The following is a 23,164-nucleotide window of genomic DNA, read 5'->3' on the forward strand; positions in this document are numbered from 1 at the left end:
AGTTACGGCTGCAACAATTGAGAAAGCCCAGAAGGGTCTCTGTTAACAAAATCTCCTTGAAAAGCCAAGATTTCTGCTCGACAGAGCTGTATGTATTATTTTTAGGAGATAGACTGTTGTTTTTTCTTGAACCCAAAAAGGAACTGAATACCCTTAGAGCGAAGGGATTCTTTCTCCGCTTTATAGAAATTTTCCCACGGTTTCATGCTCCCACACCTCAGAGCTTGCTGCTTGGTTTGTGACTCTTACATTTAACTTGATAAGGTCCTAGTGCCCGTGATACTGGTTGTTAGAAGTTCTGGTTTTGCTTTGCAGCTTCTGGTGACATTTCCTGCCTGGTACGGGGCTGGTGGCTTTTCAAGTTTTCACGCTCTTTCTGTTTCCTCTCACTTGAGTGGGTATAATATTCGCAACCTCAGCCCGTCTCTCCTTTTGAAAGAGGGCAACTCTCAGGCGTCTGCGAGTGGCTAATCGGTCCATCCACGGAACTGGGCCATTTGTCTGGAAGTCATAATGGCTTCTCTCCTTGAGCAGGTCCCAGCACGTTCCCCTGTGGATGCTCAGGATTTCGGCGGCACCCGCCAGCGGCGAGGGGGCGGCGTGTCTCATGGTTCCTGGAAACACAGACGATGCTACGCCCTCTTCACACGGACACAGCGTGGCCCCTCACGCCCACAGCCACGCTGTCTGTCTGAAGAAGGCCTCTGCCCCCAGGGTCCAGGCCTGTACGACTTCCCAACCACTGGGGGTGAGGACAAGCTCGTTCTCTCACTGCTCCAAGTCTGGATGCAACTCAAATCCGAGGGGGAAGCCTTTCCAGACAAAGCCTCTCTCGGGTCACCCAGGCTGAGAAATGGGACCGCGAGCATTGAGAGACTTTCCAGAAGCTGTTTACGGTGCACACGGAGTTTCCAGCTGGGGGTGTTGAACGTCTTGGTCATTTTAACGGGCGACTCTTTGGGGGAAGGAGAGCAGGCACCTGTTTCATCCCACTTCGATGGGAAATATCTCCCGTGAGTTCCGTCGTTTCCCAACCCGTTTGCTGTGAACGCGGAAGCCGGAGCTTAACAGGTGCCCCGGATGCTAAAATGTGCTTAAACGTGGTGAAATGGGGGCCGAGAGCTCAAGCTGTGTGTGGAGGAGGGACGGGAGGGGGGGACCGGCCAGAGGAGGCCGAGCACAAGGGCAGGCGAGACCGAGAGGAGGGAGCGGCCGGGCCGGTGCCCGTGAAACGGGGCTGGGGCGGGGTTACTCACAGGTGTTGGCGGTGCCCTTGGGGATGGGGAGGTAGGAGCCCGGGCTCCAAGGGCGGCCCTGATAGTTCTTCTTGCATTTGCCGCAGTCCGGGCCTGTCGTGTTGTGCTCGCACTCGCAGGTCAGCTTGCTGTTGTCGTACACGCACACGGTGGCGTGGAGGTTGCACTTGCACCTGGGCAGGGAGAGACAAGAGTGTGGGGTCAGCGGAGCTGGTCTCGGTGATCAGCGAGGCTCCACCCCCGCATCTCCCGGCGGAGGGCTGCACGGAGGCTCGGGGTAAAGGGGAGATTGGCGGCCCCACCCTCAGGACCTTTCCAGCACGTGCCCCTGGGGATCGGGGTGGGGTTCCCATGTACCCTGTCCCCACAGCACACACCGAGGAATCCCACCACCCGTGGGTCAGTCCACCAGGGGGCCTGAAAGCTCCCGCCGTAAGACAATGGTGCTCCTGAATCAAGGGTTCCCCAGCAGGTATCTGAGATACAGCCACCACTGACGGGTTTTCCTGTGATATAATCCTATCTATGGCCATTTCAGGTGGGCCGGAAGAACAGAGGCCAGTCCCGTGCTCCCTTAGACCAGAGGACAAGTCTCACTTGTTTAAAAAGAAAGAACCATGAAGACAGCTTATTATTCAGAGTTATTTCATGGACCCCCTAGGAGGTTATAATCAGCTGTTCTTATCCCTAAAACGACAGCTCAGTCAGAAGCACTTTTTCCAGCAAGGTCTCTGACCAGCTGGAGAAGCCCTCGGGTTCCCCGCACGTGGCAAAGAAGGTCGTCACAGAGGCGTCTCAGAACGGGGTCAGACGGCTCAGGTGGGAGGTGCTCAGGATGCCAGAGAACAGAAGCCTCCACGAGGCAGTGGTTTGAGGTCATTAGCCAAGGCCTGGCCTGTGGAGCCCACACACAAAGCTGTGATATGTGAGGCGCAAAGACCGAACATGCCATTTCCACAGATATGCATCCCCACATCCAGAGTCTGCGGCTGGAAAACTGCAAAGGCCACCTCGGTATCTGTGGCGGTGGCAGGTTATAAACCGTAATATCCCCAGCACGGGCCTCCTCCTCCAGAGAAGGGAAACCTAGGCGTGCAGAATGACCGTGGCTGGAGGGCAGAACAACATGTGTGGGAAGAGATGGGTCACACAAGGCAGAGCACCAGGACACCTGGGCGGGGGGCGGGGATCAAGGACCAAGATCCGTCACAGCCGGAACATGGAAATGTTACTCTGTGTGTGTGTGTGCATGTATAAACTAGTCTGGTCTCTCCCAGGCTCTAGGACAAAAATGTGGGAAGCCAAGTTTCACGAAGACAAAGAAATATGGTAGTGTTTTCCATTTGTTTTCTTTTGCAACAGATGTTGGGAATTGGGGAATGGAGCAATACTCTTTCTCAGGGGGAAAATAAGACTGTTGCACAATGGGTGCTGGTTTCTATAATGTCTGTACAGTAAGGTCCAGGTTTCTCTCTCATGCATTGAGGATCCGTTTGGAACGCTGGCCCCAAACTGTGGCCAGGAAGCAAAGGCGTGGCTGAGGCCGCTCCTGAGAGCTGCTGGCCTCTCTTCTACCTAAAAGGCAGAGCCCCCTCAGGCTAAGGGCACCCCCTCGACCCTCCCTGGGTACCATCGAGCCTCAGCTTCCTCTGGGGTCCGCTACGATCTATAATATCTGCAGTTGCCTCCTGCTCTTTCTGTCATTATAAACGGGGATAGACCAAAAGGCTTCTATTTCAACAGTACCTTCCCAATGTAGACGCATCCCCTGTAAACATGAACGTTAGCACAATCTTGTAAAAAGATGAGGGAAGAACCATTCAGTGGAGTGAAAGGGAGAGTGCTTAATTATGAGCTAGGTCTTGTAACGGTCTTCTCTACGCAGGGAGTCCCTTGCGGGGAGCCGCCTATTTAAGGATGTATCTCTTTCCAACATGACACACTTATTTATGGGCGTGTTTATATGTATGACGTTAGAAACCTAAGCGATCAGAGTGCCCGCAGTCACCGACTTAGCAGCCTCTGTGGCGCTAAACGTTCCAAACCAGGAGAAGGAAAGTGTGACCCCGAAGGACCTGTTGGCTTCACGTGTGAAGACCAAGAATGCAAGCAGTCATTGCAAATTGGATTGTGTATCTTGGAACTGCTAATACTTTCATACTTGTAGTCACTCTCTGAGTTACAGGCAATTTCCACTCTGAGGACTTCATATTCACTGAGAAAATATTCTTTGAAAAATGTTTAGTCTTATTTTTTCTCTGATTTCTCCCAGTTAATGGTTTGTCTTCACCTGTCCAGGCTTATTAATCATGCAAGTCTCCACTCAACTGATAACTCTTCCCTGATGTCTCTTCTACCTGCTACAGACACCCTGATCTCTACCCACCTGATTTCCTCGAATGCTTCTTTCTGTATGTTTGGTTTGGTTGGTTTCTACCTAAGACTCTTGGTGTTTTAAAATTTTTATTCATTAGCATGAATCTCTTCCATCTTAAGTGGGGGACATATCGACCTTGTAGATACCCTGGTCTTCTTTCCAGTTACCTCTTTTTTTTCTTTAAGAGTACAGTTTTTTTTTTTTCTTTAAAAATTTTAGAGGGGAAGGGAAGGAGAGAGGGAGAGAAACATCAATGTATGGTTGCTTCTCGTGCTTCCCGTGCTGGGAACTGGCCTGCAACCCAGGCATGTGCCCTGACTGAGAATCGAACTGCCATCCTTTGGTTCGAAGGCCCGTGCTCAATCCACTGAGCTACACCAGCCAGGGCTTCAGTTACCTCTTTAACACTTATCTCTCCCTTCTTGAGTTTCCTACACTTTCCATCTCTGTTTTCTCACCTTGCACTCACTCACTCTTTCCAACTAATCACAGCTTCCCTGGCCAAGATCAACCATCACCTCTTCGTTGAAAACCCAATGGCTATTTTCTTTGCCTGCGTTGACCAATCAGAGGCCTCTGACTCTGCAGGCCACTCCCTTCCCCCTGACACTCCCCCTACTGGATTCTTGCCATTATTTTCAGAACCCTGGTCCTCTGCACATTATCATCGCGCAACATCTTTGGGTTCTGACCCAGTGTGGGCAGCCCAAGTGACTTCCCTTGGGTCCTGTTCTCCAGGTTGTCCTTTTAATTTCCTTCGTGGTCCTTAACTGCCTTTGGGATTCAGAGACTCCACGTTACTCATAGAGATCCACGGGACTCTGTCCCTCCATAATCGCCAGGCGAAGATGACCAATGTGTCGAGAAGTGCGAGGTCTCCATCACCGCCCTCTCTCCTGTGCATCTCATCTTGACAGATCCAACCCTGACTTCATTGGCTTCCCTCTCCCACCTACTCTGTCTTCTGCAAGTGCTGTCTCAGTAAAGTGCATCCCTTCCAGCCAACCAGCCTTCCTCTCCTTTTCCTATTGTATTTCACGGGTCACCACTCAGCCTGCACCAGGTGCTGAGGCTCTGCCCCCGGCAGCTCTCACACACACCGTTCCAGCACCACGCCTTTGCTCGTGCAGGGCCGAGGTCGTCATCTTTGATCTGGTTTATCACGGTGGCTTCTAAGCAGAACTCACTGGCCCCAGGCATCATCAGCCCTGCCGCTTCTCCCCAACCCCAATCTCAGACACAATAGCCAAAACAGGCACATACACAAAATTGGGTCACCCTCTTCTAGAACCACTGAAAGATACCCCATTATTCCCAAAATGGAGTCCATGCTGTATAACATGGTCTACAGGTTCCTTAGAAATCTGTGTCTCCTCCCACCAGGATGCCTTTCCCACGAGCTCCACGAACAGGGGCATGTTGGCCACGGGTGAAGGCCACACCATCTGCGACAGTCATGGGCTTCACTGTGGCCGCTTACTCTCCCATCGACTTCACCAGGGTGTGAGGTCCTGGGATCTGCAGTCATAAAGAAAACAGTCTGCCTTATGTACTGAAACATCCCTAGCAGGTGCTTGGCACATAACGAGCGCCTAAAAAATATCTGACGAACAAACAAATAACGAATACACAAGGAAACTGCCAGAAATCAGGAACTCATGAGCCTGTTCTATCATGCACGGCAATGGCCATGGCAATGGACTGAACGTGGAGACTTCAGAGTCACTGCACTGGATCAGAGCCCACATGACGTGTGCCGAGAGTGCCACGTGCCCTCGTCACTGGTTTCCATCACCAACCTTACACTGGTCAAAAGGAACTCCATAAAATTAGTGAGAACTTGTAAACCCAATTTTCCACCCTAAGAAGAGGTTTTTGTGGCCTGTGCTTCTCAGCTGGTACTTCACATTGGCTCTTGGGCCCAGCGCGGGCCTCCTGGTGGGGGTCCCTGGGCAGTACCTGGCCAGGGAGGGGGGCAAGTATGGCAGGGGGTTGCCTGGTGGAGCCTCCACCACTCAGAACCCATTTCCTGCCTGGGCCTCCGTTTTGTCACTGGGCCCCTGGGAGGGTCCTGTGGGAATCCAGTCCCTCAGGGTGACTAAAATGCTGCGGACTGTGGCCTGGCCCTCTCCCTGGGGACTTTCCTTCCAGCACTCCCTCCACGACCTCCACCCCATCCACCTGCGAATTCCTTTTGTTTTGTTAGAACTGCCCAAGACATTAATGGGTAAAGCAACCAGAAGCTATTGGGTCCAGTTGTCCTCCTTGCATAGGTTTCTCCTCCCCTCCACACCTTGGCCCAAGCCTGCTGGGGAATCTGCTACCCGGATGTGTCCTGGTGGGGACCCCCACCCCACAGCATCTGGGTCTGGCCTTCACAGACCCTCAGCTGGAAGCACTTGAACACATAGAAAAATAAGATTAAAACACAGGAAAACCCTGAAATCCCAGATTGGGAGATGATGTGGGGAGACATTCCGCAAGGGGAGCCTCAGGAGCCTGCCTCCTCTTGTTAGNCTTCCCTGGCCAAGATCAACCATCACCTCTTCGTTGAAAACCCAATGGCTATTTTCTTTGCCTGCGTTGACCAATCAGAGGCCTCTGACTCTGCAGGCCACTCCCTTCCCCCTGACACTCCCCCTACTGGATTCTTGCCGTTATTTCAGAACCCTCGTCCTCTGCACATTATCATCACGTGACATCTTTGGGTTCTGACCCAGTGTGGGCAGCCCAAGTGACTTCCCTTGGGTCCTGTTCTCCAGGTTGTCCTTTTAATTTCCTTCATGGTCCTTAACTGCCTTTGGGATTCAGAGACTCCATGCTACTCATAGAGATCCACGGAACTCTGTCCCTCCATAATCACCAGGCGAAGATGACCAATGTGTCGAGAAGTGCGAGGTCTCCATCACCGCCCTCTCTCCTGTGCATCTCATCTTGACAGATCCAACCCTGACTTCTTTGGCTTCCCTCTCCCACCTACTCTGTCTTCTGCAAGTGCTGTCTCAGTAAAGTGCATCCCTTCCAGCCAACCAGCCTTCCTCTCCTTTTCCTATTGTATTTCACGGGTCACCACTCAGCCTGCACCAGGTGCTGAGGCTCTGCCCCCGGCAGCTCTCACACACACCGTTCCAGCACCACGCCTTTGCTCGTGCAGGGCCGAGGTCGTCATCTTTGATCTGGTTTATCACGGTGGCTTCTAAGCAGAACTCACTGGCCCCAGGCATCATCAGCCCTGCCGCTTCTCCCCAACCCCAATCTCAGACACAATAGCCAAAACAGGCACATACACAAAATTGGGTCACCCTCTTCTAGAACCATTGAAAGATACCCCATTATTCCCAAAATGGAGTCCACGCTGTATAACATGGTCTACAGGTTCCTTAGAAATCTGTGTCTCCTCCCACCAGGATGCCTTTCCCACGAGCTCCACGAACAGGGGCATGTTGGCCACGGGTGAAGGCCACACCATCTGCGACAGTCATGGGCTTCACTCTGGCCGCTTACTCTCCCATCGACTTCACCAGGGTGTGAGGTCCTGGGATCTGCAGTCATAAAGAAAACAGTCTGCCTTATGTACTGAAACATCCCCAGCAGGTGCTGGGCACATAATGAGTGCCTAAAAAATATCTGATGAACAAACAAATAATGAATACACAAGAAAACTGCCAGAAATCAGGAACTCACGATCCTGTTCTATCATGCACGGTAACGGCCATGGCAATGGACTGAACGTGGAGACTTCAGAGTCACTGCACTGCATCAGAGCCCACATGACGTGTGCCGAGAGTGCCACGTGCCCTCGTCACTGGTTTCCATCACCAACCTTACACTGGGCAAAAGGAACTCCATAAAATTAGTGAGAGCTTGTAAACCCAATTTCCCCCCCTAAGAAGAGGTTTTTGTGGCCTGTGCTTTTCAGCTGGTACTTCACATTGGCTCTTGGGCCCAGGGCGGGCCTCCTGGTGGGGGTCCCTGGGCAGTACCTGGCCAGGGAGAGGGGGCAAGTATGGCAGGGGGTTGCCTGGTGGAGCCTCCACCACTCAGAACCTATTGTCCTGACTGGGCCTCCGTTTTGTCACTGGGCCCCTGGGAGGGTCCTGTGGGAATCCAGTCCCTCACGGTGACTAAAATGCTGGGGACCATGGCCTGGCCCTCTCCCTGGGGACTTTCTTTCCAGCACCCCCTCTGCCACCTCCACCCCATCCACCTGCAAATTCCTTTTGTTTTGTTAGAACTGCCCGAGACATTAGTGGGTAAAGCAACCAGAAGCTATTGGGTCCAGTTGTCCTCCTTGCACAGCTTTCTCCTCCCCTCCACAGCTTGTCCCAAGCCTGCTGGGAAATCTGCTACCAGATGTGCCCTGGTGGGGACCCCCACCCCACAGCATCTGGGTCTGGCCTTCACAGACCCTCAGCTGGAAGCACTTCTCACATAGAAAAACAAGATGAAAACACAGGAAACCCCGAAATCCCAGATTGGGAGATGATGTGGGGAGACATTTCGCAAGGGGAGCCTCAGTAGCCTGCCTCCTCTTGTTAGTAGGGGGTGGTACTCTGGGCCTTCCCTGGGCTTGGGTAGTGGCCAGCTGACCCTGGAACTCCATTGGCCACTGGGCCTCGTGGGCAGTACTTGGAGTCATGTACCTTCCAGCCCAGGCCACAGACCTGGCCACCCTGGCTGGCACCCTGAGTGCAGCCAATGTGCAGAGACATGGAGGGGTTGTCACACCTGTCAGTCCCCAGCTTGGTGTCATAGATGTGTCCCTGGGTCCTGGGAGCCATCATGGCCACCTGGCTGGCACACCTGTTGGCACGCCCATTTGCAGGCTGATGGTTGAGTGGTGCACGGGTGGCAGGATATGGCTCCTGGGGTCGTACAGGTGCCTTCTGATGCCATCTGCCATCACGCCCGACTGGCTGGCACACGGGCTGGAACCACCCACTGGGCACCAGCACAGGCCCACCTCGGGTAGCTAGCCTAACAAAAAAACTGCCAGAAAGACTCCCGAGAACATCGCTTGGAGCAGAGGAAGAACGAGCTGTTTGTGCAGTGAAACTACTCCGGAACGTGCGTACTGTAGCCTCAGCTCCTCATGCAAGGATGGCTCCCCCGGGTCCAGCTGACGTTTGGAGAGCGCTCTGTGGGCACCAGCGAAAGACGGATGGGCTCCAGCAGGAAACCCGTGGACCTTGCTCAGCGCCCGGCTGTCTCTCCTCAGTCACCGTGATGAGGGCTGTGCCAGGCTGAGCGCGAGAAGGGGACGCTGAGACACCCCGATGTAGGTCTGGATTTGGAAATGACTTTCTGCCACCAGACTTTTCTACAGCTCAGTTTATTCTCAATGGCCATTCCAACCAGACACTAAAATCCCACATTCAGAGCCCCTGCCGGAGTGGCTTTTCCTGCACTGGTGTGGGGTTGAGGGGTGGGGAATGGATTTCACAGTGCTGGGAGACTGCTCCCAACTCCTGGTGCTGTGGCCTCTGGTCTCGTGGTTTCTGAGACACCTGCTTGTCTCTGACAGGTTCCTTGTCCATTCCCCCGGCCACCTGACTCCCATGGCCACCCGGCACGCTAGGCTGGGGAGGGACTCTGCAAGTGGAGCCATAACAGGCTCTGCCAATGGGGAAATAAACACCCGATGTCCAGGAGAGCTAAGCCTATTCACCAATTCTGTTTACGCACACGGAAACTCACGCCGAGGGAGTCACCAGGCTGCAGAGAGAACTGTTGACTCGCGTGTCCGTCAAAGGTCCACTTGTGTGTCAGCGGCCAACGGCACACACACCGCCGTTCGGTGTGTTGCTAAGGGCATCGCTAAGATGGACGTGAAGAAAGAAGTGAGCTCTCATCTGTGATGCGAACGGTGAACCGCGGGGTGTTCTCGCTGCCAGCCAGGCCCGCACTTCCTGTGTTTTAGCGACCAGCTGTCACGCGTCAATTTAATCTTGCTTATAAAAAGGCTCCAACATTTAGGTCTGTGCCACCTGCCAGTAGGTATGAAAAAGCCCAGACAGTCTGCCTGCTTTCTTTTTAAATTACATAATTTAATATATTTATTCTGGGGGAGCATGTTATTCTCCAGAATTTCCTGGGAGTTAGAGGTGTGTGTGTATATATAGACCTATTAGCAGCGTTTCAGAGGTACAGAGACAAAGAGGTTTGAAACTGGCTTTTTCCGAAGCAAAATTGGAAGGGAAGCCAGGCTGGCTGCCTTGTAGGCCAAGGCTTAGGCTGCTTTTGGGTCAGACGCTGTGAATGAAGTTTGAGCATTGCAGCCTTTCCAGCCCTTGCGGAGGACCCTGACAAAGTGTTCTCGGGGTGACATGCTTTCTTATAATTTTCACAAATAAGATCCCATTATATATTTTTGATTAATGAAGGTTTTTCTTTAATGAGCCCTCCCACCCAGGATGTAAATTTCAGGTGCTCAAGAACCTGGGCCAACGTCCAGATGCACCCCGCGTTGGGTTGGTACTAGGGACACAAATGCTTTAGAAAACAAGTTAGCACAAAGATCAGACCTTTGTAGGGGCCTTTTTAAAAAGTCGTCAATTATAAAATGCCTTTAATGTACTTTTTCTGCCTTTGCATCCCTCGAGCGTTCTCTTTGCGCTTTGACACCTGAAAATGTGCTTTTCGCCTCAACACGTTATTTGAAATGGGAGACTTGCATCAATATCATTTACAGATTGCGAGTCCCGATGCTGGACCCAGACGGCCTGGGTTCAAGTCCAGCCTCTGCCCCTTACTTAATCACATACACAGCACTGTGGCTGACGACTTCCAAGGCCCTGGTGTTGTGCTAAGAGCTTTTTGCATAGTTCACAGTGATTCTGTATGACCTCACAATAATCCCGTGGGTTTAGCACGGATCGTTCTAGATGACACATTTGAATATCGAAGCCCTTGTCTCCCAGCTAGTACAAGAGTGAGTCAGGATGCTGACCGTCTGCAGCCGCCCTCCAGAACTCTGCTCTGACCACTGCACAGGGCACGCTGTCCTCCTAAGTGTGACCGGCTCTCGGCGGCCTTGGCTGTAACGCAGGGACAGCCACCGGGTGTATTTCAAAGGTCGGTTCTGGGGCAATCCCATGAGATAACACATAGGTGCCCCTTGGGGAGTACCTGACACAGAGTTCTTAATAAATGCTGGTTTCACCGATTATCACTTCTTCAGTTACTACTGCGGCCACCACTGTGGCCTGTCACCATGGGGCCCAACGATTCTATTCCTAGTATTTTACCCAAGAGAATGAAAACCAGGTCCTCATGAACACTTAAGACACGAATGTTCATAATGGCCAAAAGTTGGGAACAACACAGATATTTACCAACCCATGAATAACAAAATGTGGTACATCCAAGGGGACATTATCCGGACAAAAATAATGAAGCACCCACACATGCTACAGCATGGGTGAGCCTTGCCAACAGGCCAAGTCAAAGAAGCCAGAGACAAAAGGCCACACAGTGTATGTTTTCACGTGTGTGAAGTACCCGGAGAAGGCAGATCTCCGCAGCCAGTCAGCAGATCCCCTGAGTGACGGCTGGAGGAGGGGCCAGGGACGAGAGGGGGCTTTGTTTGGGATGAGGACAGTGTCCCATGGAATTCAGTGCCAATGCCGGCACAGCTTTAGGATGGCCTAGAACCCCCGGAGTTGTACATTAAATATATAAAAAATAAGCTAAAATAAATATGGGATTTACCCAAAAGAGACCACAGAAAGCAGTGGGAGAGAGTGGGCTGTGGGCTCCGCCGTCTGGCTGCGGCGGGTACCTTAGGTGAGTTCGCGGGCTCAGTTCACTCCTCTGTCACACGAGGGTAATAAAATACCCCCTTGGGGTGACTGCGGGTGTAGCATGGTGCAGTACAATGGGGCACGACTGCCAATCGACGTGTTCTTCCTTTTTTCCGCACCAGAGGTGGGCACGGGGCTTCACATGCAAAGACTGCATTCCCCAGGACCTCCTGTAGTGGGGTGTGGCCATGGGACTGTGTTCCAGACAATGGGACATTCGTAGGGGTGGAGTCTGTGACCCCTACACTGGGCCTACCCTTCCCTGTCTGTTCCTCATTTACTTCTTGGAACGTGAGTGTGGTGTTGAACGACCTTGGCCACCTGGCAAGAGTGGAGTCTGGGTCTTCCTCCGCTGCAGGCAGAGAAGATGGGTCCAAGCAGGTGTGTGGGGTGAAGCCACCGTCCCAGACCCGGGACACGAACCTCCCAAGTGCAAGCAAAGAGAAACAAACTTCTCCTTTGCTCAAGGCCTTGCTAAGGCGAGTCCCCGACACCCAAGTCTGAGCTTATATCTGCACACGGCACTTGGAACGTAGCGCTGACTAAACAGAAGCTATTACTATTAGCAACCTTAATCTGAGAGCAAGAGGTGTAAGATTCAGTTAGGAGAGGGACCTGACTGAGCCTGACGCCTCGGGGAAGGTGGGCTCAGCCTCCCCAGGGTCCGGCCACTCTTGCCTGCACTCACAAGTCCTGGACTCCAACAGCAGTAGTTGTTGCTGCTGAGCAAACACGTTCTCAGAAGGTATGTTTATAAACTTGGCCATGGCCAAAGTGCAACGTCAAAGGGACATCTGCCTGTCATGTACTTTTGGGCAAGCAGCCACATACTAACAGACCCACAGAGAGACTGGATATCCCACTTGTGTTTGGCTTCCTGTCTCCCAGGAGAAGCCCTCAGAGAAGAAGGGGCTTGGGCGTCCAGGGGGCCACCTCGTTCATCTACTGGGAAGGTTTCCCTACAGCTCTTGAACTTATTTTCTCACAATATATTGAGAATCTCATAAGGACCCTGGTTGGTGGGGCTTTGCTCTCCTGAGCTCTGTTATTGGAAGGGTTATTTGTGAAAGCTGATATAGGCCTATTTTTTTTTTTTTTTGAAGCAGAGAAATGCACGGTTAAACAGTTTTCTCTGGAAGTATAAAAATAAAATCTGGGCTGCTGATCAGTTCTTCGCGGACACTGGGATCTTATGATCTTTTTTTTAAAAAGTATATAAGGCAATTGGGTAGCTCCCAAAATTGATGGAACGAGGACCAGGAAGCCTTCTTACACATTTAAGCAATACATGGCTTGGAAATCCTTATGGCATTTAAAAAACCCTATGAAAGTTCCATTTAAACTTCACTTGAAATCCTAAACTTATCCATACTGACGCATAAGATTATGTGATTCACTGAATTGCTGGTTCGTTCAGATGATATTAAACGTAGCCCCTTTTCTAGTCCCACGTCTCGCCAGGGAGACGAGGGTACCGCGACTCTAAAACAGAACCGGGAGCTTATACATTCGAGACGACGTGTCGTCCGAGATTGAAGCAGGTATAGGACTGCGCTCTGTGACCCATTTACTACAGTGATGAGGAGTCTGCGTAGGTACGAGGTGCCGAGGACAGAAGGCAGATTTAACAAGGTCATTATCACACTCCAGACTGCCGCTGTTTTCTGCCCAGCCAATCGATCTGAAGACCGGGATGTAAAGAGCTCGTTCAATTAAAACTAAACTGATGTGAGCCCAATTAGCAATTACTAGGTGACCCTCAATGCTCAGTATAGGCATGGTGAACTTTTATTATTATGATTCTTTTTGAGAAGACAGAAAATGGAGGGGTCTCCAGGCCCAGAAATACAAACCACCATTGTTCATGATACCAGAATCTATAAGAGAGATCGGGAGCTTGGACTGTGGAGCCAAGGGGTCTGGGTTCAAGGTCTAGTCCTACCATGAACCTGCTGGGCGGCCCTGTCTGAGTCGCCATTTCCTCACCTGTCATATGGTCTGCTACGAGTGCCTATCATAAGAGATTGTTACAAAGTGAAGTGAAATAGTCCATGTGAAGTACATACCACAGACGTTGGTGGATAGGAAGTATTCAATAAATGGTAGTGAAGCCCACAGGGAGTCACAGCAAGTTCATGGCTTGGCTGCTTCAAAGCGTTTCATGCATCACCTTCTTTCTTGCCTCGCCCTGTATGGGAAAACTACAATGCTCCCTCTCCCAGGCTTCCCAGCCTCTAGGACTGGCCACATTCTGTCTTTCTGACCAATGCGATATGACCAGAAGTTCCAAGGAGGGCTGTTCAGGAATACTTTCGGAACAGGACAGCTTCAACGAAACCATTGCCTTGGCTTTGTGCCCCTTCTCTTCTTGCCTCCTATGTTTTCTTGTCTCAGGTCCGGATTGAAATGCTAGAGGGACTTGTGGCTTTGTAGCCATGAGAACAGAAGCTCCGTTGAGTGACGGGTAGGCGGGCGGCTGGAAGGAGACCGAGGCCCGGTGACGTGCTCACTGCCCCCAGCCTGTGGGCCTTCCACGCGCGCTCACGTGGAGAACATGAGCTCCAACCTGTTAAGACAGTTAGCTTCCCTGTTTGCGAAAACTATAAATATAGACCTGACGCTAGACGCCATTCTGAAGACTGTTGATGTTATCTTCACACATACGCATCCATTCTGTGGTTTACAGCAATCAATAGCTAGGTTAGATTTCTTTTCTGTTCTTTTTTTTTTTCTTTACAGGGGGAAAAATCCCACATGAGGGAAATATTTCATCTATTTTTTTATTCCAATTTGATGTGAACTATATACCATGGTAATTTCTCAGATACTTCCTTGGATTAAAAAACATAATTCTCCTTGTTTATCCTATGAGAAACCAGGACAAAAGAAAAACTGGGCATGAATAAACTTGCAGTTCTCCTGTGCTCCGCAAAGCCAGAGTCCAGAAAGGCCCTGGCTCCAGCCCTGAGACCGTCTGACACTGCAGGATTCCTTTGTGGGCTTGGGCTGTCAGGCACCCTTTTGAGATCTCATAAATATGTATCCTTGTCCACTTTTATAAAGGTCTTATTTCTTCAAATGGTTCTATTAGAGTCTGATTAAAAATGAATCAGGCTGAATAAATAGCTTTATGACTGGACTAAAAGTCGAATCTGCGCAAAAGAACATACTAAGCAACCTCATTCTGTACTTTGACTTTTCACTACAAATTTTGAGAGAAAAATTGAATTAGATTCCCCTAGGTGGTATGGAAAATTGGAGGAAATAGCTTTCTCCTAATTCTCTCTTTTCTGAGAAATAAAATAATATCCAATAGAGAAGAGTGACCTAGCAAAGCTTTTGTTTTTTTCCCCCTTATATGGTATCCTACTTTTGTTAATGAGCCTTGGAAAAGTTGAAGATTAAAGGGGAGAGAGAGAGAGAGAGAGAGAGAGAGAGAGAGAGAGAGAGAGAGAGAACTCCCACCCAAGGAGCCGGATTCGATTTGCTGTGACCAACGACATGAACTGTGTCACTTAAGGTTAAGATCAGAAACAAGGGCTCTAAAGGAAACCATGAAGAACCCCCAAGACTAGAAATGAAGAACAGCAACGATTTCCAAAAAGATCCACCAGATGGGACGTGGCTGGGAAAATATAACTATGTAGAGAGTAGCTACTGGATTTGTCCATACTGTCATAAACTCAGTCAGTCTTTCCATCCGTGTGGTTATGTACGTAATTCAAGGTGGGGTATGCACCAGATGTGTGAGAAGATCTTAATGAGAAGTAAAGTTTAAAATCATTTCATATCTACCACAGTCCTATTCCGGAGTCCAATAATGCCCAATCCTGGAACCTGGGTTCAGTCACTCACTAGCTGACTTCCTCTGGGTGGGTGAGCCTAGCTTCAGAGGGCTAATTTCTTTGAAATGGGAAGGATCAGGTCTGTGTTGGAAAAACGTCCAACATTGGCTGCCTCCTGGACCCCATCTTCTCACCTGTGTTGGGCCGATCGAAATTGCAGTGTGTATCCACGCTGCAGTTTTGCACACCCCGAGGCCTTTCTCCTTCCTTTGGGAACAACCCTGGGGGACCACCTTTCTCCTTCCCAGGCTGAGGTTCAGGTTTGGGATTCTGGCTTGCAGCTCCAAGGGTGAACCGACAGGCCAGGCTCAGCCCATCTACGCACTTTATCTTCTTGGTCACCACAGTGAATTCAAGGATGGAAAATGACCCAAGCCCTATAAAAACGGGCCCTGGGGTCTTCGCTGAGAATATGGGAGTAAGCCGTCCCTTCTCTTGCTTATAGTTTTGCTAAACTGGAAGTAGGCAGCGTGGGACTACTCATGGCCTTTCTGGCTGAAACACGGAGACTCTCAGGTTGGAATAAAGCCGAGACAAAGGAGTCGGAGCGAGAGATGGGAGCCACGCCCTGGCGGCTCTCTGTAGCCTGTGGCCACATAGTCGCTGCGTGCTGTGCTCCTGGTTGTGTGAGCCAAAATGCCCTCTGTTTTATCTGAACTGGTTCAGATTGTCTTCCAGTCACTAGAAGCCACAGGATCCTAACACAATGTGCCGTGTACCTTCTCCATACTCCAACACCTCCCAAGCTGATGGAACCAGACTGGACACGTGACCCCAGAGCAAACATTGCACAAAGTAGTCAACAACGCAGAACGGATGGGCTGGCTTGGAAAGACTGAGCTGGCCCAGGCAGACTTCTCTGGGAAATGGACACATGGAGATGAGGGTTAGGATATGCCTGATAATTTCAGAGTCCATTCCAGTTCTAACCTTATCTAATCCTTATAAAAATGTGTTGTTTTTTTCTTGGTAAAAGGAACTGACTTAAAATTAAGGTGAAAAGTGCTATAACTTTGGAGTTGGAATATCCCCGATTACTTTTCCACTGTTTGACCTTGGGCTAGGGACTTTGCTCGTCAAAGTCTAGCTCCTCCTTTGCAAAACAGAGAGGACAGTGAACAACTTGGCTCTGTTTCGATGTCTGAACGAGGTCGCCTGCCAAGCTCCACCACCACCAACTCGTCAACAGGTGACATGAGACGATTTAGTTCTCACTTGATGGACATTGGCAAGTATTATGAAATACTTGTTAAACACACCGTATAAAACCCTGTGGTTAAGGGTTTTACTATGTCCAAACTCGTCAGGACACCCACTTGTACCGGGTCACCTGCCCCCTCAAGTCCAAAATGTCTCAAGTTGGATTCTGGTTCTGCTATTTGTTTGCAGTGTGACCTCGGGGACATCACTCCCCTTTTACATGACTCAGTTTCCTCACTTGTATAACTGGATAATTGAATACCGAACTCACGGAGTTGTTATGCAAAACAATGAATTAATATCTTCAAAGCATTCAAAAAACAGTGCCGGGCACTAAGTAACAATGTTTGCTGTCCTTATTATCAGCCCCATCATGACCAACATCTTCATTATTCTCGTCACGGTTTTGGCTGTGGGAGGCAAAGCTAAGGGGCCACCGGAGAAAGCCAAGGCTTCCGAATCTCAGACATGCGGAGTGCTACACTCGTGTCGAATGATCACACACGTGTTTCTGGGAACAGCTGGTTGACCAAGAGCTTAATCTCTCACTGACAGCACTAATATCCTTTTCTCTCCCAAACCTTGTGTCGTTTGCACTTGATTTTAAACTTTCAGATTTTAAACCAAACTTGAAAAATGCTGTTGGCCCCCTAGCCACCGCCACGGGAGGCAGGGAGTGAGGAAATGTCACCCGGAACATCTTGGGGCCCATGGTCCAACGCCATTGAGATGAAGTGACCTGTGCTTTTTTAAACAAAAGCCCTGAGTTGGGGACAGTGACTGCCACAATGCTGTCTTGGGCTGGAGGGTTCCCTCCCTCGGCGGGCCCGCCCGAAGGGCAGCCCCGTGACAATGGTACGTGGAGATTGCCTCTTGGGCAGGCAGGGCTGGAAATATCAAATGCTGGTGGCGGTGCAGCCTTTTAATCCACAGGGTAGCAAAGTAAAGGTCAATTACCTCACTTAGAGGAATGAAAGGCGTGTAGTAAAAGTCAAATAGATCCGCCATTAGATAATGTATTTCAAGCATGAGAATGAGGGCTTTCTGTTGCAGGGTTCTATTTAATGCACTGGTAGGCACGGCGCTTTCGGACAATGAGTAAGACATGAGGCTGACAGTGAATCTGCCCGGCAGGGTGTCCTCTGCACGACGGAGGACTCTGTGTGGGTCTGTCCAGTCACCGCTGATTGGTGTCAGGACCCCGCCTGGAAGCCAGCAGCCTGGCCCCACGACCTGCCAGACAGAACTGGGGAAACAGGTGCTTCTGTGGGCGGCTCTGGGGATTTGAGGCTGTCGGGATGCTCGAAGCCACGCCAGACGAGCCTTCCTGTCTCTAGTCTGCCCAGTCCTGGAACCTGTACCTTTGGCTTTTCTCCTTCCCCGATGTTCCCCCCCTGGTCTTGACCTTGGCCTTGGCTCGCGGCACCCCGCTCTGCTCTCCTGTATTGTGCATCTGGTGTGCCAGCCTCATTCCTCATTTCTGGGGCTGTGACGTTTTATACTGAGGCTGTTCACCTGCTCCTTGCACTTCAGATTCTGAGCTCCGCTTTTAACCAGGACTACAGGGCATCCACATGGCTTCTGCCTTGGTTGACGGCTGGATTTGGAGTGCCTGACCCTGATTATTTCATTTGGACCACCTCCAACACATCGGTTCTCTGGGAGGAGCTCTTTCTCCTGCAGCCATAGCTTGGCGGTGCCTCTGGATGTACCTTCTCTCCGAGCAATGCCCTCAGTCCTTCACCTCATCAGAGACATCCTGAAAGGTCGCAGGCAGTGTGTCGAGACTGGGCGGGGCCATCCTTCTTCGGCTGACACCATTCCCTGGGGGGGGGGACCTGGCATTATTTCACCTGGGGAAGTGCTGTTTACCGGCCGCCACTTAAGAAGCTATCTGAGGTTAGGAGTGTTGTTTAATTCCTCTGAGCATCAGTCTTCCCATTACAAGCATTCAAAATTATTCTGTAGTTCATTTTATTTATTTTTAAATCAGCACTTACATTAAATGGGGATATTTTGAGAGAATGTGTCTTTGTATTCATTTAAATGGCGAAACTGTCTTCGGGCTCTTCCGGAAACACCTGAAGTGGGTTACATTTGTGTGGCAGAATATTCCGTAGTCCTAGAAGCTCTAACAGAGCTTTTCATCCATGCCCTGCCTTGCAGATACCCACCGCCTCTTCTCTGGTCAGCCTGCATCCCCGGAAATACCCCACATGCAGGCACTTCTGCTCGAGATGCTAATCAACTTTCTGGTGAGTGATGTGAATTTGGTGTGTCCTCCACAGAGGTGAGTCTCTGGGGAGACCCTCCACTGAATCACAACTTAGGCTGCCCTATGTACTGCCCCCCGCAAACTCACCCACTCCCAAGAAATGCACGCATCTTTTTTGTCTGAGCCTCGGCTCCCAGAAAACCAGGGGGTGCTTGACATCAGGAGGAATGTGATGGTCTGACCTCTCTCGTCCTCTGTGTAGAGCAAACACTGTGAAGGAGAAGCAGAGTGGGCTGGCCACACACTACATGGTCCGGGTTTTCTTGCCTCAACGGTGATGTCACGGAGGCTCAGACGGACACGAAGACGAGCTGAGGACCTGCAGTTGTTCTCACCTGGGCCTGGAGTCCAGCCCTGCCCTCTGGGGAGGGCTGAGAGTTTCCCCTGGAGGGACGGGACACTTCCAGGCAGTTCTCCTGGGGTCTCTGTCCCAGGAGCCAGGGAGTGGGGCACCCGGACCAGGGGTGTTGCGGGGGCAGGCCTGGAGGTCCCAGCTGGTGGTGATGGAGTGGCTTCTTCCTGCCTGGCCACCACTTCACACAGGTGACACCTTCTGGGAGTTGGGAGCCACTGTAGCTAGAGTGTGAGCCCATGAAACTAGTCCCTCACTCCTGATGCAGGATTTTAGTGCTCCCCAAATCTTCTGTCAGGGTTGTTAAATTCAACAACTTTGTTTTAAGAAAGCAGGTGTCCATGACTGGGGAAAACAGGTGTGTGGCCAGTGGCCTGATGAGCTCCAAATAAGGAGGGGAGAGGCACCAAGGGGCCACATACCGTATTTTGCTGTGTATATGAGCACCCATGTATTTGCATGCACCATACACTGGATTATTGTACCCATTCTATACCCATGGCACGTGCCATATTTTGCCATGTATAACGCACATTTTTTTGCCCAAAGTTTTGAGGGAAAAATAAGGATGCACATTAGACGTAGGTAGCACCTGAAATACCTTGTATCTGCTCTTGTGTTTTCTAATTGTTTGTTACATAAAATTTCTTGTACCATAATATGTTCAAAAATAAAGGCTAGGGATTCCTTTATAATATAAAAAGCAAGTATCTAAACACAAATGAATAAACCATTGAATTAAAAAATTAAAACAAAATATTTTTCTCCCTGAAATTTTGAGCCACAACTGTGGGTACGCATTACATACGGCAACATACGGTCATCTGTATACCCATGTAATGATGCGCATCCTTATTTTCCCCTCAAAAATTTGGGCCCAAACCTGCTTGTGATACAAGGCAAGATGAGGGTCTCTCAGGCTCGGGGCACTTGAAGCCCCTCCTTCGGCAGTGCTTCACCCTTCTGCCTTACTGGTGTTCTAACTGAGGCTGTGCCCTGAGACCCATAAACAAGCAGGCGAAGGCTGTGCCACTTAAGGAGGAATGCCACTTGACATCAGGAGGAATGTGATGGTCTGATCTCTCTGGTCCTCTGTGTAGAGCAAACACTGTGAAGGGGGAGCAGAGTGGGCTGGGCACACACTACATGGACCGGGTTTTCTTGCCTCAATGGTGATGTCACGGAGGCTCAGCCAGAGCCTCCCTGGCTCCCTGGTTCCGAGGGGACAGAGCTGTGAATCTGAAGAGCAGACACGTCCATGTGTCCGGGTTGGCGGCCGGCGAGCAGAAGGAGGCTGCAGGCTGGGACCCAGAAAGACAAGAAATTACCTCATAAAGTTCATTCTAGGTCCTATGTCACCCGCCTGGTTAGAAATCCCTGCCTCATACAGATTCGAAGTCGGAGTGAAGCAGGTAGGAAACGCATGAAAAAGGAAAGAATTCCGGGCAGATGTAAATTACAAAGTCAGACGATGGTAACTTCCAGTTCCATATTATAAACTCTACAACAATCCTAAAATTAAAACACACACACACACACACACAAAGAGGTATGGCCAATAAACTGACAGTGTAATCATAACATTACATTAATCCAAACAAATGCAAAAAAAAGGGAAAGTGAACAAGAAGAATGGGACTGATCGTAAATAAATATCAAGGTGTTAGACTTAGCCCTGGCTGGGCTGCCCAGTGGGTGGGAGTGTCATCATGCACACCAAAAAGTTGGGGGTTCGATTCCCAGTCAGGGTGCGTATGGGAGGCAACCAATCAATGTGTCTCTCTCTCTTTCTCCACTCAATGAGCATATCCTCAGGTGAGGATTTGAAAAAGAGAGAAAGAAAGTTAGACTTAAATCTAACCACATCAATAGCCACGTTAAATCTAAATTTAAGCCCTCCATAAAGACAGAGATTAAAAAAAGCAAAACAACTACATGTTGCCTACAAAAGGATGGAAAGAGATACAGCGTGTTAACACTACTCAAGCGGAAGCTGGAATGGTGCATTAATATCAGACAAATAAACATACGTGAGGAATTCAGAAGTACGCTGTTACGTAGGCAGTGTTCAGCGAGGGCTCACGGTTACTCAGTTGCTTTTATGGGAAGGGAGAGTCTAATGAAGGAAGCAGTGAATCACAGTAGACCTCAAAGTCAAGTGTGGGGGTAGACCAGGAGTCTTCAGTTCAGCTGCTAGCATTTTATTGGCTGGCTGTGCAACTTTAGAAAGGTTACGTAACTTCTCTGAGCCCCAGTTTCCCTATTGGTAAAATGGAGAGCAATAGTACTTAACACACAAGGGCTGGTAAGATGGAAATGAGCAACCTGTCCCAAGAAATTCTATCACCAGCTTTTTGTGTGTGTGTGTGTGTGTGTGTGAAACGGGAGGGGGGGGATAAGGAAATGTGGTATTTTGCACACCTGAGATTATGGGCTGAGCTTCATGCCTGTTGCCCAAACGATGCCCATGTGGTAGAGAGAAACGGGAGGAGCAGCAAGGTGGGGGAGACGGAATGAAGACAGGAGAAGCAGGAGAGGGGGACAAAAAGCAATGAGGGGATAGATAAATCCTGCAAGAACCCTGGAAATCATGGGGACACGGCGACAGAATGTAGAGTTCCCTACACTGTGTTGGGTGAATGTTTCAGCCATTTTTATTTAAAGATCTGAGTACAGGGTAGGGTCTAGATGCTTCGGACATTGGTAACACACACACACACACACACACACACACACACACAGATGGATAATTTTGTGGCCGAACTGCCTGATTTACAAAGATGAGAAAAGCTGTCGTTGTCTAAGAGCATTGTTGCCATTCCAGGCTGCACCCTGAGGCAACAAAAAATCTCCAGACCCGAAGACAGTCTAGGGCTTTAGAATCACGCAGGGCAATGTTGTCCCGAGGATCAGCCTGATCACAGTCACCGATGACGTCTGTTTGGCCACGTCCATGACCATTCACTCAACGACTGTTCACTGGGTATCTGATACGAATGAGGCGGGCTGGTATTCGATCTTTCAAGAGTTTCCAACTAGCCTGTTTCTACTTCCTATCTCCATTTCTTAGAATCCTGGATGAACAAAAAAACTCTTTGGGGCAAATATTAAGATCTAGACTTCTCGTGTGGGGCAGACACACATTTAGAATGCCCACGTCTCCATGCGGGATGCAGCCCCATTTTCCAATTATGTCCGGAGGACAGTAGTGATTTATCATATGGTTTAATGTCATGAAACATTTATTAAGCGCCCAGAGTGTGCTAGACACACAGGAATCAGATACAAGACATTGTTTCTGCTTAGCTGCCCTTTGTAAGAGAAGACTAATGAATATCTGTGTATTCGATAGATCAAGCAAGCAATATACATTTTAAGAAATTTATAAATATTTAATCGAGATGCTGTACAGTAACTCTGAGAGAGAAAGCTAAGCTGCTTTGATTGCTAAAATAGGAGTCTAATAAAAATTTAAAGGTCTACAGCTTTTGTGGACAAAACGAATTTTTAAAAAAATCCTGAAAGGAATATTTCAAAATTATTCCACGCAATTTCTCAGGAAAGGATTAAAGATCAGAGAACTTCTCACATCCCCGACAGACAAGATGAATTAATTCTGCGCCACTGCAATCTAGACAGGGAATGTAGACGAGTTCATACTGTCCCCATAGCTTGTATGTTAATGACTTGGAAGGGATCTGAAGTCTGACTTTATCCATTCATTTCGAACGCCTTTAAATATAAACACGCGCACACAATTATAGACGTGGGAGCCTTAGTCTGCAGATCTGTGACTCGCTCAGGTTGGCATTTTGTGACTCTTTGGAATGTCATCCTGGACTCTAACCCCTTTTGTTCTAAAGTTAATTTTAGCTCTGAATTTCCAGGTCTCTGGAGAGACTGTGTCATAACGAACTTCACTAGGAGACAGATTTGTGGGTCTATATTTAATTAAAAGTGCCCTGACATCTGCTCAGCCGCCATCCTAAAAAAGTCCATCTGAGACGAGAGTGGTGACCCACCACTTCGGATCTATATTTGCAGGGACCGCGGTGCG

General features: G+C 49.8%; 1 protein-coding gene across 2 annotated transcripts in view; it reads right to left on the reverse strand.

Moving 5' to 3' along the window:
- The window catches only part of NTNG1 (netrin G1), a 263,103-nt gene that overhangs the window by 73,012 nt on the left and 166,927 nt on the right, over positions 1-23,164 (reverse strand). For both annotated transcript variants that reach the window (XM_037050444.1, XM_037050443.1), the window contains exon 4: positions 1,257-1,429. In XM_037050444.1, coding sequence (XP_036906339.1) covers positions 1,257-1,429 — 173 coding nt within the window. The remainder of the gene's footprint in view (positions 1-1,256; positions 1,430-23,164) is intronic.

The sequence above is a fragment of the Sturnira hondurensis genome, unplaced genomic scaffold (genome assembly GCF_014824575.4).
Source record: "Sturnira hondurensis isolate 20B ecotype Veracruz unplaced genomic scaffold, ASM1482457v3 Scaffold0006799, whole genome shotgun sequence".
In the NCBI taxonomy this organism is placed as follows: Eukaryota; Metazoa; Chordata; class Mammalia; order Chiroptera; family Phyllostomidae; genus Sturnira; species Sturnira hondurensis.